The sequence below is a fragment of the Dermochelys coriacea genome, chromosome 10 (assembly GCF_009764565.3).
Source record: "Dermochelys coriacea isolate rDerCor1 chromosome 10, rDerCor1.pri.v4, whole genome shotgun sequence".
NCBI classification, from domain to species: Eukaryota; Metazoa; Chordata; order Testudines; family Dermochelyidae; genus Dermochelys; species Dermochelys coriacea.
Window position 1 is genome coordinate 17035638 of NC_050077.1, and position 15911 is coordinate 17051548.

The 15911-nt window shown below is 41.5% G+C and overlaps 1 protein-coding gene across 6 annotated transcripts in view; it reads right to left on the bottom strand.

Moving 5' to 3' along the window:
• Positions 1 to 1694: 1694 nt before the first annotated feature.
• REXO5 (RNA exonuclease 5) overlaps positions 1695 to 15911 on the bottom strand; it is a 29163-nt gene continuing 14946 nt past the window's right edge. For all 6 annotated transcript variants that reach the window (XM_043494301.1, XM_043494302.1, XM_043494303.1 and 3 more), the window contains 13 exons: positions 15088 to 15203; positions 14295 to 14433; positions 13430 to 13524; positions 11899 to 12001; positions 10805 to 10941; positions 10306 to 10414; positions 9807 to 9917; positions 9558 to 9695; positions 8934 to 9026; positions 7482 to 7701; positions 6578 to 6780; positions 5665 to 5774; positions 1695 to 1883 (listed from right to left, as the gene is read on the bottom strand). In XM_043494301.1, coding sequence (XP_043350236.1) covers positions 1814 to 1883; positions 5665 to 5774; positions 6578 to 6780; positions 7482 to 7701; positions 8934 to 9026; positions 9558 to 9695; positions 9807 to 9917; positions 10306 to 10414; positions 10805 to 10941; positions 11899 to 12001; positions 13430 to 13524; positions 14295 to 14433; positions 15088 to 15203 — 1644 coding nt within the window. In that variant the 3' untranslated portion in view covers positions 1695 to 1813. The remainder of the gene's footprint in view (positions 1884 to 5664; positions 5775 to 6577; positions 6781 to 7481; positions 7702 to 8933; positions 9027 to 9557; positions 9696 to 9806; positions 9918 to 10305; positions 10415 to 10804; positions 10942 to 11898; positions 12002 to 13429; positions 13525 to 14294; positions 14434 to 15087; positions 15204 to 15911) is intronic.

Consider the following 15911-nt stretch of genomic DNA (forward strand, 5'->3'; position numbering starts at 1 on the left):
TCCTCAAATGGTGGTTTAAAGACTTCAAGGAGCAGAGAATCCTCCCTCAAGTGACCCGTGCCCCATGCTACAGAGGAAGGCGAAAAACCTCGAGGGCCTCTTCCAATTTGCCCTAGAGGAAAATTCCTTCCGGACCCAAATATGGTGATCCGCTAAACCCTGAGCATATGGGCAAGATTCACCAGCCAGATACTACAGAAAATTCTTTCCTGGGTAACTCAGATCCCATCCATCTAATATCCCATCTCAGGGGATTAGGCCTATTTTACCCTGAATATTTAAAGATCAATTACTTACCAAAATCACATTATCTCATCATACCATCTCCTCCATAAACTTATCGAGTAGAATCTTAAAACCAGATAGATCTTTTGCCCCCACTGCTTCCCTTGGAAGGCTATTCCAAAACTTCACTCCTCTGATGGTTAGAAACCTTCATCTAATTTCAAGTCTAAACTTCCTGGTGGCCAGTTTATACCCATTTGTTCTTGTGTCCACATTGGTAGTGAGCTTAAATAATTCCTCTCCCTCTCTGGTATTTATCCCTCTGATATATTTATAAAGAGCAATCATATCTCCCCTCAACCTTCTTTGTCCCTGTGGAAAAATGGTGAGTGGGATGTGGTGGGGGGTGTTCTAATAGCTCCACTGGATTATTTTGGCCTGTCCTTAATCATGACTTTACAACTGAATGCCTCTTCTCAGGACTGTGAGATAGGAGAATTAATCAGACTGAACTCTTTCTAAAGCCACTTTCTCCAAACCATGCACCCATAACTGCTTTCTCTTACTGGAAAAAATGTTCCTCTTTTTTTCTACTGGAGTATTACTGTCTCAATATCAAATGAGATCTTGTTTAGTTTTTTGTGGGTCCTGATTTACTAACAGTTAGCAGCAACTAGTTAACCTGTGAGGGCATAAAGCAAGCCATGATTCGAGGGAGGGAAATTATTTGTATCCTGCTAAAGAGACCAACATCCTCTGCTCTGATGTGAAACCGACCTCCAAAACTGAGCCTAACCTAAAAGGTTACAATACTGCTCCTCCTGCCTAGGGAAGTCTGCTGCTCTTTACCACTTCATGTAGGTGTGGGGTCCTGGTTTCCTATCTTCTGCCCAGTTCAACCTCATCATTATGCCTATGTGAATTTCACCTGTTAAATACTTTTTCTTTGCTCCTGCTGCAACCTGAGTTGTAATTTTTCCTCTTATGAGAGGAAATGGCCCAAGATGTGAATCATAATTCTATCTTCCCAAGGGCAAAGTAAAGTACTTTTCTATGCAGTACACAGCTACTTCATTGACACTGAAAAGCATAACACACCATCTATAATAGACTTCACATGAAATGTTAATTGAGGCCCAATTTCCAGCAGGCTCCACAATATTGGTGTAGAGCTTCTACAACCACAAAGAGGTTTTTTGGGGGACAGATGTATGTTAATTTTGCATAGTGTATCTGTCAGGGAGAGTACATGTTAAGTGAAAACAGCCCAGCTGACAAGTATCCTTACAAGCCCTTTACAGACTTAAGCCACCTCTAGATAGAGGCCATTCAGCTTCTAGAAAAATTGACCACCTTAGTTCACCAGTTTTGCTTTGGCAGTATCTGCGCACACAGAGCTCACTAAGCTGGCTCCCAGCCAGCCAAAAGCACCAAAGTTAGTGCAGCAACCCTTTCTTCTATTAATGCTTCTAACAGTTTTGAATTTTTATTTTTAAAATGTTAAAAGAAGTACATGGGCAGAGCCTATTGTGCTTGAGGGACAGAATTAATTTAAAAAGATCTTAAGATTTTTTTAAAACCTGGCAGTCTAACAGGCACTACTCCTGCTTTCTTCCTTTATTCCCATCAGACCAAGGCCAGAGAATGATCCATAAACACTGCAACATAAAGAAGAGAAATCTGTTACTTCTATTCTTCAGAGCAAATGGTCAGTTGTAGTAAGCTCGCAGCTAATCAACATTCATCATGGTGACACCAGCTAGCTTCAAGAGGCTGAAAACTAGGCTGTGGTATTGTAGGGAGCTAGGTAGATTTACCCAAGAAAAGCTATAGTGTATTCATTATAACAATAAAATGCATCTGGGGCTAGATTCTCCCTTAGGTGGGAAAGCCACAGGAGGGTCAACACTCCTTGTTTTGTGGTCTGAGAGGAAACTTCTCCCAAGACTGGACAGTGACTCCATGCTCTGGAGCCAGGGATACGCTGAGAGTCATGGTCTAAGGCTGCCATTCAGTCCTTGCTGGTGGAGCTACCTCCCACAGCCTGTTCTGCCAATGGGTCTGACACTTGCAGCAGACACCCTTGTTCGGGATCACTGGTTGCCTTCCCCCTTTGCTGTGCATGGGACCTAGTAGGAACTAACAGTTTGGAACTAGTGAAACTGTTATGTGCAGGGTTGAGAGGGAAACATGACAGGGAGAGTGAATCCAACCTCAAGTCTGGACCCGGGTTTCTCAGTGGGGCCTTGCACAAAGAGCCCTTTTCTACACTCTTCCACTTGAGATCTGATGAGTAATTAGGGAAAAAGGATGAGGTCTTCATCAGCAAATCACATAGAGGGTAAAATACAGCCATTAATTCACAGCTGTCCACAAGCAAATGCTCTCTACAACCTCAGGCTTATCTGCAGCAAAACGACTGCTTCTACCCATAAACCCACCTTCAAACATGATTCTACACCCAGGGCTTATGGTCAAAGGACAGAGAAGAGAATTAAAAAATAAAAGACCACAGAGGCTTATCCCAGAGTTCAGGCTTCCCCCAGGCCCAATTAGGTAATGCGGCATTCCATGTGGAGCTTAGCAAAAAATACACTTGCACTAGACTGCATATACCAACTGCTGGAGCAGGCTGAAAGAGACTGCGCTGTGAATCCCTTGCTGGTGCTCTGAACAGCCAAACCAGTCTATTTAGTACACAAAGGGACTGATACACAATTGAATAATAACTTGTGATATCACAGCAAGGTGATGCAGGATATCTGCACACAATAAACTGAGCTACTAAACTAAAACAAGGTATCATTGGAGCTAGCCAGTCGCCTTACTGTTACCATATAGCTGAATGAACAACCAATATATTAGTCAATTTATATGACAGGGTAAGCCACTTTACTCAAGTCAGGGCTATGTGGGTATTAAGAGCCATACCAAATTTGGATGGAATGAAGTAAATTGCATCTGTGCCCCTGGTTAAGGACTTGATTAGGGGCAACAGACTACCCAAGGTAGAGCAGCAATGTCAACAGGACCGATGTGATCCATCCTGACTCAAGTAACCAGAGTCAACAGAAGCAAGAGTAACTTTTTGGTACTGTTATAATATGTTCTATTTTACCCTGCATTAAGTGTCAACGGAGCGAGCAAACACCAGCAGAACTGCAATCCATGAGCTGCATAAGATGCTCAGGCAAGTGAGGATATTCAGGGGTTAGAGCACTATCCTAGAACTTGGGAGACAAGGGGTTCAATTCCTTGCTCCCCCCAGAGTTCCTATGGGACCTCAGGCAAGTCACTTGGCCTCTCTAGACCTCTGCTCTCTATCTGTAAAATGGAGATAATCCTCCCAGTGATGATGTGAAGATAAAGATTGTCAGACCAGCCACATAGCCAAGTAAAGGGAACAGGGGGAGCGAGCCAAAAGAAAGGTGCCACCCGCTGTGGCGCTTTTACTCAGCCGGCGGCGCTCTCTCACTCGCACTGGGTGTCTTCAGCAGCACTGAAGGTCCCGCCGCCAAAGACCCGGAGCAAGTGAAGATCCCGCTGCCGAGGTGCCGCTGAAGACCCGGAGCGAGTGACTGTCCCGCTGCCGAAGACCCGGAGCGCTGCCAGGTGAGTAAAAATGCCACAGTGGGTGGTGCCTTTTTTTTTTTGGATCGCTCCCCCTGTTCCCTCAACAGGGGAAAATTTAAAAGGTGCCAAGACATTGACAAGGTGCCACTTGTGCTCAGTGGGGGAGTGGCCGCTGCCCCGCACCCCCCCAGCTACGCTACTGTGTCAGATGCTCAGATACTATGGTGATGGGGGCCATAAAAGTACCTTAGGCCGCAACTATGTGTAGCCCTGATCTAAATTCATTTTTCTGAAGTCCAAGTTAAACCTAAGTATGTATTTGTCCCAGTATCACTCTGGCAGAGAATAACCTTCAGGGACAGCTGTTTGGTTTGGAAGATGGTGCAAACACATCATTGACAGCACACCGATCTCTTTACTTTCAAAATCTCTTTCACAGATGGTAAAGAGCATGCGTCGTCAGACAGGCAAGAGGTCATTCAGAGAAGCCTCTGACCCATTTACTTTCACTGTATGCCCTTTTTTCTTACACAAGAAAAAGTAAATATTAAATGTTCTCTGCATCTCCATGAAATAATCATGCCTTTTCTATTGAAGATGAATGAAAGCCAAGAACATAACTGAACAAAATGGTCCAATCTCTATCTGAATGGAATAGGGGGGTGGTAAATTAGCTCTGGAGTAGAGGGAAGATTTAACTGAAATAAGTACATAGACAAGGGCAAGGTCTCTGGCTAACAAAAGTGAAGTTTGAATGCACCTGAATTTTTCTATTTCATAATATCAAGTTACCATTTTAAGTAGTTTGAAATTCATTACATAGCCTGTTTAGAATGCTGAAAATCCATCATCTAACAGCACCCTAAAAACTGGCTTTGAGAACACATGGAACCTTTCAAGTCCAGTATGTCCTGTTACCACTCAATAGGTATTCAATGGCTTAGGAAGAATACACTGGTTATAAAGTCATAGAAATGTACTGGAAGGGACCTCATTATGTCATCTAGTCCAGTCCCCTTCTCTGAGGCAGGACTACATTTTATCTAAGCCATCCCTGACAGGAGTTTGTCTAACCTGTTCTTAAAAATCTCCAGTGATTGAGATTCCACAACCTCCATAGGTAATTTGTTCCAGTGCTTAACTCGTACGTTCTTCCTAATGTCTACTCTAACCTAAATCTTCCATGCTGCAATTTAAGCCTGTAGCTTCTTGTCCTATCCATAGTGGTTAAGGAGAACAATTTATCACCCTCCTCTTCTCACTAGATGTGGTCCCAAGTCAAAGACGAAGCATATAATTAAGGACTGTGTAAGGAAGTGCACACACCTGCTGTCTGGGCTGTAGCTGTTATATGTATAAATGCAGGACTACAGCTTCCAGAGGTGCCAACCTGGCCCTTTACGGGAGTGCTTGAAACTCATTACTAGCAAGACTGGAGGGCATGAAACTACATTCATTTTAAAATAGGACAGGGTGGGGGAAGAAATCCGTATCAAAGACAGCAAGGCAAGTGAAGGATGACAACTGAAATGAGAAGAATTTCCTTGGCAGTTTAGCAAATTGAGGTATAGAGGCCTAATCTGAGCCTCCAACATATCACAACTGGTTTCAATTCTCTGGCTCAACTAGAAGTTATAGGCCTGATGCAGTATTTACTGAATAAAATTTTATCCAGTATGCATGTTATGCAAGAAGTCAAACTAGATGATCCTCATAATCCCTTCTGTCTTTACAAGTTATGATTCTATGAAGAATCCCCTCCACCCCCCTTGTCTAGTGTTAAATTTCATTGTAATGCAGGAAATACTAACTTGCTTGGCAATACGTTGTTCTCTGGCTACTTTGAAAACTATTTGTAAGTATTACCTGTTCACACCTGGCAACAGAACGACACAAAGTGTATTATTCTCCAGACTTCTATAAAGCTTTTTAATACTGCGGTCTAACTTCTTCAGCTTTTTCCTTATGTCTTGCTCCTGTGTAGAATAGGAACAAAATGGTACTAGTATTAGATCCTATTGTCCTAGGTTTTATCAGCAATTCAAGTATGACTGCTGCCTTAAAAGCAGTTGGACTCAGTTCCTACTGGATGTGAATGTACAACATGCAAACCAGCAATCTTTTGTTAGCAGTCTCTGTGACCAGGGTCTGAATGGCCATGGATAGATGGTTGGTACCTTATCTTGTCATTCCTAGGTGGTCTCTCCAGGTTGGAGTTGAAGCATGGTGACTGGGGAGCTGCGGGGAATCACAGGACTGTTGCAAACTGATTTGCAATTTTATCAAGTAAAGATTTGTTCTTTTCTTCGAGGTACTCAAACATGGAGATCCCCATCAATCTATACTCTTTACTAACAGCCATCCCCATTGCATGTGACCCCCTCTTTTTCATGTTTCTCCCCATATATTTTATTTTAACACTGGGTCTTTATGCTTTTGAAAAATGTAGGTCTCTGCTTCCTGTGTAGCATTGCATTCTGCTGAAACCAGTTGCACTGGTCTTTTGAAGGTCTGTTTGACAGATTCTATACTAAAACATGTAACATATTCCATCTTCAAGCTGCTTTACAAATATTAATTCATTCTTAACCACCCCTCTGCCCTAGAATAAAGTAAATCCATTCTATAGACAGGAAACTGAAGATAAAAATTTTGTCCAAAGCCATAGAAGGTCAGTTTCTGACCTATGATTGGGAAGTCTGGTTTCCCAGCTCCCAGAGCTGTATCATTCCACTCTACCTTGCCTTGTGATTTATTGTGACAAAGGTATTTAACTCACGGAGGTAGATAGTTGTTCCTTTTTCATGTGTAGGATATGATGTACCAGCTGAATAGGCTTCCCATCATTATGGTCCATGTGACAAATCCATCTGTGGAGGTGGCTAGAAGTGAGAGCTTTCCTACTTTGCAGTTGGCTGCCTTCAGCTCCTTGCCTCTTTATATCCTGAAGAGCCTCTAGGGCACTTTCTGAGGTTTGAAACTCTTTAAAAAAAAAAAAAAAAACACACAACAAAACCAAACCAAGTACTCTAGGTCAGTAGTCATAGTTCAGAAAGCAAGTGCTACTCTGCTTTCTCAGCACCCATAGGGCAAAGCTATGGCATATGGGAGACTAGGTCTAGAGTCACTGTTATAGCACAGTCTCACAAGGGGATTATTGTCTTCTGCTTCAAGCTAAGCATTGGACTCTGTAGAGCCACAGGTTCAAATTCCAGTGGAGTTTGTTCAGCATTTCAGCCATCCCTGGGTTGGTCAGCTGAATTTGATACAGCTTACTGGCTGGATGTCTTTTTAGATGAGACCATCAACAGAATTCCTGACAAACAAGCCATGGCACTTTGTCAGATTGCAGCCTGCGTGGCAGCCATCTTCTACCCCCGAGGAATTTCAGGGCTGGAGTGGATATATAGTTTGTGAAGCACTTCGGGACTCCCCTAGATGCAGGAGCTATTAATATCTAAAGTAGTATTAATTTTTTAAAAACTCCTGTAAGTTTAAAGCAAAATGTCGCTACATGGGTGACAGGGATTAGGCAGCTGGCTAGAAACCAACCAATGGCAACGCATAGTGTCACTTTACTCTGAGCTACAGGGAGTATAGTCCCACTAACTTCAACGGGAGGCCCAAGTGAGAAGTGTCTGCAAAATTAGGCCTATTGGGTGTCGTGTGCTACATTTACTTACTCAGGAAACAGTAATTTCTGTGTTTCCCACTTTTGAGATCCCTAGGCCAGAAAAGAGCTTGCAGGTCTTTCAAATGACTGAATTTCTCTTGCAAGTCTGTATCAGTTAGGGTTTTCTTCACCCCTGCCACATAAATCACACCTTCATTTTCAATATCCATTTCTAGCTCTTTTATCAGCATGTCATAGTCTAGCATCATCACAGTGACGGGTCTCTGAACCTGGAGTATCAAATGGAAATACATGTAACATTCCGGTCTGAGCTGTTTTAGGGACTATGGGTCTCAGGAATTCTACCATCTATTTACAAATTACATTTTTTTTCCCCAGAAATCTGACAAACAAGTTTGTCTAAAGAAAATGAGCGCAGTTGCACTTCTCTGAACATTCCTTGGGTTATGTACATCTACCTGGAGGGGTTAAGGTCACTAGCTGAGCCAATTAACTCCCCAGGCTGCACCTGGAGGAGGAGCCAGGGAGCAGGGATTAATTAGATGAGGCTCAGCTGGATGGGAACAGAAAGGGCCTGTACAAAGCCCAGGAGTTGAGAGTAACTAGGGGCTGCAGAGAAGCAGAATACAATCAACTCTGGGGGGAGTGTTTGGCGCTATAGAGGGTACTGCACAGTTACTCCCTGGGAGAAGGGCGTTTGGGCTGGAGAAAGGGAGAGAGCCAGAAAGGTAGGAAAGGCTATAGGATAGGGCAGACCTAGGCTGCTGATAAGAGGGCCCTGGGACTGGAATCCAGAGTAGAGGGTGGGCCTAGGTTCCCCCTACCAGTCACTGGGGAAGTGGCACAGAGCAGGCAGTGGAAGCAGACTTTGTGCTGAAGATTTTGATACCCCAGAAGGGGGAAAACATGCATGGTGACCTTGCCGGTGGGCCACATGAAGAAGGAGCACCTGCAGAGACAGGCTGAGCAACCACCAAAGCAGCACACAGCACCTGGAAGGCACTAATCCACCAGAGCAGCCAGGAGGTGGCACCCCTAGCAGTGAGTGGACCCCATCATGGGCAGATAATCTTAAATGCATAGCTTATAATTAGATGGTAAGAATCTAGTACAAGGAATTACTGACTATATACCATTTTGGTAGATGACCAGGTCTAGACATAGCAAGATTGAGACTAGGGTGCCATGGCAACCTTAACTAATACAGTCATTGAGGACATCTAGCAATCTGAACCCTAAGGAGGATTTACATTCAGAACATAAGACTGGGTTCTTACATTGATGTGCTGTACAATCTAGAGGAAGTCACAATCTTTCTGTAAACAAATCTCTCCATCTGTAAAATGATTTTAATTACTTCTGTAAACTTTACAGGTGTTGTGAAGCCTAGTTCATTAATGCTGGTAACATTCTTTGAGATTCTTTGATGAAAAAGGCTATAAAAGTACTTCATGTCACCTACATTGAATAAAATTCAGGCTTTTAGCACATGCTTATATACCTTAATGTGGGACCCTGCAACATCAGCTCCATTTAGACTTTCCATAGCAAGTTGAGCAGCTTCTAATACTTCATACTGGATGCAGATGTGGGGCTTTTAAAAGGAAGAATATTATGCTGAGTCTATTACAATTACAGTATCCCTCTCCTTTCACAAATAAGTATTTATCAGGTTGTTGGAAAATATCCTAAGAAGCCTTTTATATTCTATATGTAATACTTTAAACACACAGAATTAAATAGGATATTTCATTGTTTTAACTTAACTCAACCCATGGTTTTGCCATTAAGGGCCTTAATGCTCTTCCCTCCACTAAGGAGAGAAAATCTCCATTGCCCCAGTATAAGGCTTCTTATCCTGGACTCTTATGATACAGTTTCTTCGAAAGACCACTCTTTGAGCTAGTAGCACAGCAAAGGTGGAGTTAAACCATACTGGCTGTTTACAATAGCTTTTCCACAATGAGTTCTTGGTGGTGCTGACTGCACTGGGAAACAAGCAGACCAATCCATGTTTTAAGTTATCCCGTCTCCACCCCTCCACTGAGCCACATCTCCTAGTAAAACTAAACAGTGACTTTGTATATCAGCAAATTAACACAGTTAAAAGGATTCTGTTATTCACCTGGTGTGTTTCAGTGAGCACAGTAAGTGATTGGATAGGACCACATTTCTTAAATTCTCTCCTTAAAGACTTCAGGCAAAAGTCTTTATCAAATGGACCCGCATAGACAGTCAGCATGTCAGCTAGCTGGATTCTCATCTATTGGAATACAAGTAGGTGCAGGGATTTTACAAAACAAAGAATCTGAAAAGTCCTGGGTCCCTCTCCAAGACCAGCCTTAAAGAACATTCTAAGGTATAGCTTTGTTACCTTTTCACAAACTTCAGCAACAAGTTCTGGTGCATCATGCGCTGAACGCAAAGTGAACTGAATGACACTGAATGAGGACAGAGGAACTTCTTGTATAGCTCTTTTAAGTATCTACATGGGGGGGGGGAAAAAATTCACACAGTGAATTGGTCAAGGTGTGCAGTCAAGTGGTTAAAGCAGGGGACTGCAAATAAGAACTTTTAGTTTCTAATTCCCAACTTTGCCTCTCGTTCTGTGGTTGACCTTGGGCAAGTCACTTCACCTATTTGTAGTTCCTGTTTACTTGCCCATAAAATGGGCATATTTCAGGACAATATAGGATCAAAATATATTTCCAAAGATGACAAAACCGATTCATCCAAGGAAGCATTAAGAGTGTTGCTGACATTTAGCATTTTAGGTTACTCAATTATTTTAAACGCAAAAAAACACTCAAGAATGTGTAGAACTTCTATTTCTTAGATACATATTTAGAACAATCTGTTCTACGTTCACCCACCTGTTTGTTTGAAGTGCTCAGGCTGTTCTGACACAAGCCAGAGGAGGCTAGTTCCTTTCTGCTCAAAAGGAGAGTTTTTTGGCCAGTAACATTCAAATGGTCTAAAAAACTAACAGAATCATGGTAAATATCAACTCATCTTTAAAACTAACTCTTAGTTTACACTGAATTAGAAACCTTTGAGAAAATATTTGTTAAAGAAAAATGCTACCGTTCTCCTTGGAAGATAATTTTAAAAACTAACAAACTTCCTACTGCCTGAAAATAATCCTTGTGTCCTGAATATATTACAAAAATGACAACAACATAAAATTCACTGTTGTGAAGTAATCTAAGCCTTTTAATTTTTAAAAACTGTTAGATTAGGTGTGACTCAATAGCAAGTAATATATTTTGAGAGGAAGAGAAATATAATTTTGATATAAAACAATGTATTAATGATTTCATAAAGAACTGACACCAACATTATGGCTGTGTCTGCATTGGGAAGTCCTCCTACCATGGTTTGGGTACACTTGAAGGTTCACTTGACTGCTTCTGGACTCCATTCTGTTGCAGTTGTAATGCAGATTTTTGCTGTGACGACTCCATCAGATTTGGGGCTGACAGCACCATCTCCAAATTTAGTTCTACTACCTAGAAAGACAAAAACACACTAATTCCTTTTCAAGGTACTTTTCAAGCACACTGCATTCATAGAATCATAGAATCATAGAATATCAGGGTTGGAAGGGACCCCAGAAGGTCATCTAGTCCAACCCCCTGCTCAAAGCAGGACCAAGTCCCAGTTAAATCATCCTAGCCAGGGCTTTGTCAAGCCTGACCTTAAAAACCTCTAAGGAAGGAGATTCTACCACCTCCCTAGGTAACGCATTCCAGTGTTTCACCACCCTCTTAGTGAAAAAGTTTTTCCTAATATCCAATCTAAACCTCCCCCATTGCAACTTGAGACCATTACTCCTCATTCATGGGCATCAAACCAGCAATGTCTCCATAAAGTCATCTCTGATTTAGAATTGGAAGCCAAGGTTTGGAGAGAGAGAGTTGTGCATAAGAGCCAATCCACTGCAACTGTGAACATGTACACGTGCCTTAAATTAGCAAAAGGCATGGAAAAATAACTGGAACCAAGATGGGTAATATTGAAAACAGGGAAAAGACCAATAACATGAGCATAATGGAGAGACTGGAGGGATTAAAATAAAACAACCAGGATATATTTTGGAGCATTCCTGAAGATCAGCCAATTTCTACCAAGACTGATAAAGTGTCCAAATCCTTGTACGCTCCACAAGGGGGAATGCCACCCCCAGAGATGATGATAGCAGTCCTGATTCAGCAAAGCACTTTAACATCTGCCTGACTAAGCACGTCAATGGTCCCACTAAAGTCAATAGGATGCTTGCATGCTTAAAGCATAATTATCTTCCTGGATCATGGCCCAAGTGCACAATTATTCTAATAAAAAGAAACCATGAAACAATCAACTTTCTTTTTCTTTAGGAGGGCTACAAAACTATATATATAGAGATTTTAAATTTTTTTTTTAATTAAAAAAATAGAAATACATTAATATCCTACAAAGTTACATACTTTTCTGGGTCCCCGGTCAATAAAGTATTGAAGCAATTCTAGTGCAGCTTCAGCATCTTCTGTTGGATCATGACCAATTTTAGTTTCACATTGAATTTCCTTCCTAAAATGTCAAAGTAAAACATCATACAGAAAGGTTATCAATTTTCACACCCTAAATGATATAGTACCTAGTCTTTCAGAAGCCCAGTAGTTTGTTCTTTTCAGGTGGTATATTTATCCCTGTGCTCAAAGACTGTTGTATTTCAAGTCTCTTTGAATCTGTGTTCTTCTGAAATGTTCCAAAAGCCATTGAAATAGATAAAGAATTTCTGCAATGTTCAATATTGCTTACAACTGTTAAAGATTTCATAGATGCCTTGGACTATATTGTGCTTTGACACACCTTAGCTATCTTTATCTTCAACCAGCTACACTCTGCTAGTTTCCCCATCTCATCATTTGCATGTAGTACAGCAGTCTCTCCTCCCATCTCACCAAACCTTTACTAGTAAAGAATATATTATGTCTACAAAACATACTATAGAATGTTTGTTGGGATGCTATAGAATATCATTAACTCAAAATAAACTTGTCAAACTTTCTGAAACATTATCCTTGCTTTCTGTGTTCACTTTCTTGCTAATTTGAAATGAGTCTCCTAGTCATTTGTGTGAATTAGACACGCTGAAGTGTTGAGGAAAAAAAAAAAAAAAAAGAGCATCCTGGCCACTTAGATGTAAGATTCAGCATCTCACAATTAACAGAATTAGAGGAAGCATAGTCTTGTAGTTGCGGCACTGGACTGGGAGTTAGGAGATCTGGGTTCGATTCTAGGTGTGCTACATAGTCACTGTACGATTTAGGGAAGTCACTTAACCTCTCTGCCTCCATTTCCTACCTGTAACATGGAGATAGTAATCCTTTTTTTGTCATGTCCATTCAACTGTTTAATTTTCAGGGAAGGACTCTTAAGGTAAGTCTACACTGCACACTCACTGGCAGCAACATGTAGGGTATGTGGAGTCTTTCCCCACTGCCTCCTCTTGCTTGGGTCTTTTCCTGCTGCCTCCCCTCTGCCAGAGCCTTTCTCCACACCAAAGAGAGGCTCCCGCAGCAGAGAGGCAGTGGGTCACTACACTGCTAAAATAGCAGCAGGCACTGCTTGGATGTGTAGAGAGCCATGTAGGGTACAATATACTCAACTCACCTAAGCAGTGCCTCACCATCTACACGGCTATCTATACCTGTGCTGGGGGGGGGGGCCTTGTAATGTCTGTACTCAGCACATCACCATAAGGAGTATGTAAAGTAGACATACCTTTACTGTGAATACATACATCAACTACTATTATTCTAATTCACATTACATATGTTGTTTCATGTACATTATATAATCTGATTTTCTAAACATATTAAGTTTTAGATAAAAAACACTCATGCACCTGGTGTAATAATTATGATTGGTAAAATATTACCTAGTAGTACTGGTTATCCATTGGCATAAACTATGACAATACAGTTTAAAAAACAAAACAAAAAAACCCCTTACCCTAGAACAGCTTTTGCTAAGAATTTTAGCTTGAACCGTCGACCTTTGTGTCTGGCAAAAAGCAATGAAGTGTCAATAACACTGGGATGTATCATCTGGAGAAGAGAGAACATCATCGATAATATGAGTAAAGAACATCAGTATTATGGAATTGTGGTAGTAACTCAACAGTTAACACTGTGATGGGCTTTCCATTATAAGCCCATTCTTAACCCTGTGATACCATCTTATGTTCCCTGGGGGATAAGAAAGAATTGTGTGAAAAACAAGGAGAAGGGGTTGCAAATGTGGAGATAAATCCTCCTATGGGCTGGGTTCCCCAGTTGTTTCCCCACGGACCCTCTGACTATTGGCCCAGATTCCAGACATAAAAAGAGGTCAACTTTGCTCCTCATGTACATCATGTACATATAGGCCATAGGTGCCCAACAAAATACCCTACACATTACCACAAGACAAGACTGAAATCCCCCTCTACTTAATAAAAACTGGAAAAATGGGCACAGATTATGCTCTTCAGTTGTAGGATGATATGTTATGGTCGTTTAAATTTATCATATGAAAGATCTGTCTTTACCACAACACAATTAGGTGTACCCAGCAATGACTGAAGGGAAAGGAGGATATAGAGTTAAGGCTGCTGGTGAAGACTTTTAGAGCTTGCTTTCTTCTTGACTTTTGTATTTTTTAGAAGTCCTCATATTTTAAACTTACATATTTTTACACCCTTATGCCATTTTAACAAAAGCCTGATAAATAAGTGATTACAGCTCTAAACTAGAATTATTTTGGCTTCAAGTATGAAAAGCACCAGAGAAAACAGGTCCAACAGGGCTGGGGAAAATCCTCGTAAGAGCATGCTCACTTGTAAAGCGTGGAGGTCAGCATTTAACGAGTGACCCACTAATACCGCATCACAGGGAAGCAATTTCTTTAGTTTGTCCTGAATCTCTGGGAGTTTTGTTTTCACTGGAAGAAGAATCTTCCTTGTGATTCCCGAGTATCTTCAAAACAAAAGTGGCAAATATAAACCAACATATTAGCAATTTCATTTACTAGAGATCATTTCAAGCAAGGCACATAAAATACATAGATTACAAATGTGACCATGTCAGAATTGTAACTGTGGCTTCCTGTGTATATTATTCTGGTGTGAAGAGGATATAGTACAGGTGATTTATTAAACTGGTAAGGGAATGTTCTGGGGCCTGTTGGGAGAAGGAAGGCTACTGAAAGTAGCAGAAGGGATTTTCCAGATGTGCAAAAAGTGTGAAATTAGGCCCAATCTTAAAATTTTGGGGATGAAATGTAGCTTAAATTTTGCCTGATTTCATTACGAAAGTTCCACATAGCTCGGCTCTTGGTACCCCTGAAAGTCAGTGAAATGAAATACTTATTTTATAGAGCAGAGTTCTGGATTGCTATCTCATGCTCTTACTACACCATGTCTTCTATAACTAGCAGTAAAAGAGTAACCTGTACTGGACAGTAAAAGGGTAACCTGCGCTGGATCATTAATCTGCAATCCACCCTTTTCTTGGAATAGTGCAGAAAGCTACGTGCAACAGACCTTCTTGAAAGGCCACATGGACCAGACTCAGTCTGAATGGCTCTCAGCTTTACAGGAGAGGCATGGAAGAAGTTTATATGCTGGATACCTGGTGAAGTAGTTCAGTATCTGAGTTTCAGGTTTTATAAGCTCATCCATGATGCACTGACCCTCTGCATCTACCAGTGAGACTCGAGTTACTTCATTCCCCTTCTCAGTGAGGCACTAGCAGAAATAAAAATAAAAAGTCAGATCAGAAATCAGCACTGGGTTTATTGCCAATCAGTTGTCTCAAGAATACCAGTTAATTATTGCAATCCAAGTAGATTTTAAATTGCTGTTACCACTAAAAAAGTTACTAACCTGGAAGATTTACCATCTATTACTAGTTTTTAATAGTGCAGACAGTTCTGATTAATCTTTGACGCCCATTACAAATGAAGCAGGTGCACATGAAAGTGTAACACACAGTTAATCTTTAGGAAGAAGAATTGATCATACAGAATAACTTAGTACTTTACACTCAGATCGCCACAACTGACTGCATTTTGTAACTGCTATGCCAAGAAGTGCTAAAGCAAGAGATGGGCCCACCTGTTTAAAAAGGGCGCAGGTAATGCCAAAACAAGACTCTTCTTCAAGGACCAAAGTGCACGAAGGGGCAATCCTCAGCGCAACACAGAGCCTGAACAATTGTGTTGGCATTGGGGAGATGCATAGGGAGAAGGAACCCTCCTCCTTCCCTGTCTCTAGTGTGCAAAGACTGCAGCAGCCCCCATGATCCTCCTCATGTCCACTCTGCAGGGAAAGGGACAGTCTACTTAGCAGTGGATCCGTCTGTCCTGTCTGGTATGTGGGGAACCACTGCGGAGCTGAGTGCTGTGCTGGGGGCATTAACGCATACGACTTGGCTATGCTGTATTTTTTTTGAGC